The sequence below is a fragment of the Chaetura pelagica genome, unplaced genomic scaffold (assembly GCF_000747805.2).
Source record: "Chaetura pelagica isolate M959 unplaced genomic scaffold, ChaPel_1.0 scaffold436, whole genome shotgun sequence".
In the NCBI taxonomy this organism is placed as follows: Eukaryota; Metazoa; Chordata; class Aves; order Apodiformes; family Apodidae; genus Chaetura; species Chaetura pelagica.
The window spans coordinates 5053578-5057083 of NW_009953651.1; the positions used below are offsets into that span (position 1 = coordinate 5053578).

General features: G+C 48.9%; 1 protein-coding gene across 1 annotated transcript in view; it reads right to left on the reverse strand.

Annotated features, from left to right (window-relative positions):
• CALHM3 (calcium homeostasis modulator 3) overlaps nucleotides 1-1881 on the reverse strand; it is a 2770-nt gene extending 889 nt beyond the window's left edge. Inside the window, exons 1-2 of the mRNA XM_010000172.1 lie at nucleotides 1595-1881; nucleotides 664-919 (exon numbers count right to left, since the gene is read on the reverse strand). Coding sequence (XP_009998474.1) covers nucleotides 664-919; nucleotides 1595-1881 — 543 coding nt within the window. The remainder of the gene's footprint in view (nucleotides 1-663; nucleotides 920-1594) is intronic.
• Nucleotides 1882-3506: the final 1625 nt, after the last annotated feature.

Here is a 3506-nt window from a genome sequence, read left to right on the forward strand (position 1 = left end):
TCAGCAGGATTACTGTTTGCAGTTAGCACGGAGCAGCCAGGCATTTGCTTTGAGCACAGGAGTGCCCCAATGAAAGGGGACTTTGGCACTCTCTTTTGGGCTCATTTATCTCCAGTGAGATCTTTATCTGCCACTTGCACCAGACCCAGGGCCCAGAATTCCCCCTCCCACCAGTCCTCATCCCTGACCTGTCACTCCCATACCAAGAGGCTGGTCAGGGCTCCACTCCCCATCATGTCCTGTTCTTCTGTTGCTCCTCAGCAAGCTGCTTTTGTCTATTTCAGCTTGCCCTGTCCTTAAAACAGTGGGTTCTGTCTGTGAGGTTAGCAGTCAGCAAGGTCTTCTGACACTGGACAGGGCCTTAGGAGATACCTATATTCTTTGCAACCTGCTTTTTAGTATCTTAGTTTAGAAGTTCCTGGTTCTTCTAGAAGCAATGTTCCATTAATTAAACCATAGTTTATTTCCTTCCTTTTCCCTACCCAAGTGACTCTGGAGATTATCACTGAGGGTGGCAACATTTGGGGTCATAAAGAAACAAAGAGCAGTCTTGCTCTCAGCCTCACCGTGGTGAAGCTATGACAAATCAAGAAAAATGCAGGAGCAGGTGACTTGTGCCCTGGGCATCTCACCAACATGGAGGCTCTGCCAACAGTGACTTACCTGGGACCAGCAGCGCAGGTACCTGGACACTGCCTTGCGGGATGTGTTGTTCCTCATGAGCTCATCATCCTTGCAGGGCACCTTTGCCAGCAGCTGCTGCACTTGTAGTGGGCTGGTGTTGGCAAAGCCCACAAATTTATTGGGATCCACGGAGTCACTGAAAGCGCAGATCAGGCATTTGCCATCCAGGAGGGTGACTATGATCCAGACAACAGGGGCAACCATGGCTCTCTGCATGATGGAGGAACACATGTACCTGTGGCAGGAGAGAGAGAAGAGAGTGGGTAAATGCTGGGAGCTTTCTCCTCATCCAGAACCTTGATGGACACAGACTGCCCTAAACTGTGTGGTCCTTGTGGATCCAGGGAGCTGACTCTCAGTGCTGTTCCCAGCATTGCTCCAGCTAATGCTGCTTCTGCTCTGGAATCAAACTGTGGTGCTGCCTCCCAGTGAGATCTGTGCCAGGGCTCAACACTGCTCTGTGTGCTGCCCATGTTCAATGCAGTGCATGGTCCTCTCACTGTGTCCTTGCCACAACTGTATACTAGTGTCTCCCATGCACAAATCCTGTCAGCTCTCCCTTGTCTTCTTCATTCATTCTTTCTTTTCTCATCAGCTCAGTTTCTACCTGGAAAATCAGTTTCTCTGCAGCCTTTTTTTGCCCCACTCCATGCCAACCTATGTACTGGGTAAACCTTTGTATGTAACATGGAATGGAATCTTCCTCTCCCTTCCACCAGTGTAATTCAGCAAAAACTGCACTGATGGAAGGCAAACCACAAGGCTGTTGGTAAAGAGTGACCATTATGGAAATGCCACTCATTCTGCACGTTTAAGTGGAAATGCCTCCACCAGGAGGATCAAAGACACAGAGGTGAGAGAGCTCAGCAGGAGGTGAAAGGAGGGACACCAGTCCCAGTGCAAACCCCACCTGATGACAGCTTGGTCCTTCTTTCTGCGCCCCAGCGGTCGCCTCCACTCCTCCAGCATCACCAGGGATTGTCTGTTGAGGATGAGACCGCAGAGGAAGAGGGCAATGGGAGGCACAAACATGATCCCCAAGCCATATGCCATGTTGTACCGGGGCAGGCAGGGACAGCTGAAGTCAAAGGAAGTATAGATCTTCACGCTAGCCAGGGCTAACAGCCCACAGATCCCATTCATTACAGACTCCGAGTTGGACTGAAAGTACTGGAAGATCATCTTGAAACGATCCATCGTGGTTTTTTGGCCAAGGGTGCTCCTCCTGGAAAATCCCTTGGTTGCCCAGCACAGACTGTCTGCCTTTGTTCCTTCTTCTGCTACCGGGGGGCAGGGACACAGCTCAGCCCGTGGTCAGTCGGGGCAGGAGGATGGGGATGGAAGAGAGCTGCTGTAGCAGGGGAAAAACCCTGTGCTGTGGCTGCCCCACCAGCACACGGATTTCACAGGTTGGTCTCTCACCCAGTGCTTATTTTCCAGGGCAGTTGGTAGCTTTTCTAGGTGAGCAGATGCATACAGCCTCCGGCAGCTGTTTTTTTCCACCCCGTTTTTAATTTTCAGGGCTGTCCCAGGTGCCAACTGGCAGCAGCATCCGGGAGTGCTGAGGCCTCCCCCAGAGATGCTAACTCTCGGTGGAGAGCCAGCAGGGCATGCCTGGGAGCTGCCCTCTCTGCTGGTTTAGGGCTGTTGAGTAGGAGAAACCAGGTGAGTCAAATGAGCTCAACTGTGTTACTGCTGCTGCTGCCCCACTTATTTTTGGTGACACTCCTGGCTCTGTGCATGCCACATCACCACCAGCACAGATTTCCCTATGGAAATGGGCTGAAAGGACCAGCCCTTCAGTCAGCAGGCTGTGAGAATCGATGGCTTTCAAAGCCTGGAACGACACTTCAGGACAAAGGGGGCTTTCAGCTGCACGTCATACGTGACATTTGTACCACACCTACATCCATGTCCAAGGCCCTTGCCCTGGCGCTCCTTCTTGTCCCCCATCAGACAGCATGGTGCAATCAGAGAACCTGCCTCATTTGTCCCAGAAAATATTTTCATATTTCTTCTCAGCTCAGGTTTCCACCTGTGTTCAGAAAAGGGGGCAAAAAAAGAGTGTTACATTTATGTATTCTGTTAAAAAAGAGAGGAACCATCTCTACTCAGCACACTTGCTGCCAGCACTGAGGTTTCTGCCCACACTGCCTCACAGGACCACAATGTCTTCTGCTCTGATCTAAACAGCAACTTGCACAGTTATTTTTATGAAATACAATTGTATTAGCCATAATATCTGTGTTCTCCTTTACCTGCGAGGTGAAATTATTGTTAATGTTCATCCATCAGCAAAAAAAACCCATAGCTAATCAGCTAATATTTCCATTTTGCCATTATAGGACATCAGGACCCCTCCATTTTAGTGTTATATGCCATCAGAACCACCTGGCTAAACTCCACAGGTGATTTTTATCCAGCGTGATGCCTGTCTCGGCTCCCAGCTGCTTTATACCTTGTTGGGTTTCTCTTTTAATTAGTTGCATTTATGTGCTGAGTCAGGTTCAGAAAGCATTGTGTGCTCTCTGTAGAACAATTATTTTAGAGAAAGAATTTTAATTTTCTGGTTCTCCTGGGCAAAAACATGCTGAAAGCTAAATAGTTCCTCACAGCTCAGGAAAATAAGATATAAAAAGAGTAGGAAGCATCTTCTGGACAGCACAAGCCACATGGGAATTTTACTTCTCACAAATGCAATTGCCTGGCCTGGATGTTAGAGGTCTGTAAAGGATGCCTCAAATAATTACTCTGCTCTCTTCTGACCTGGGATCTGAACAGCAACTCAGAATTAAAAAATGGAATTGCTGAATGATAGAAGA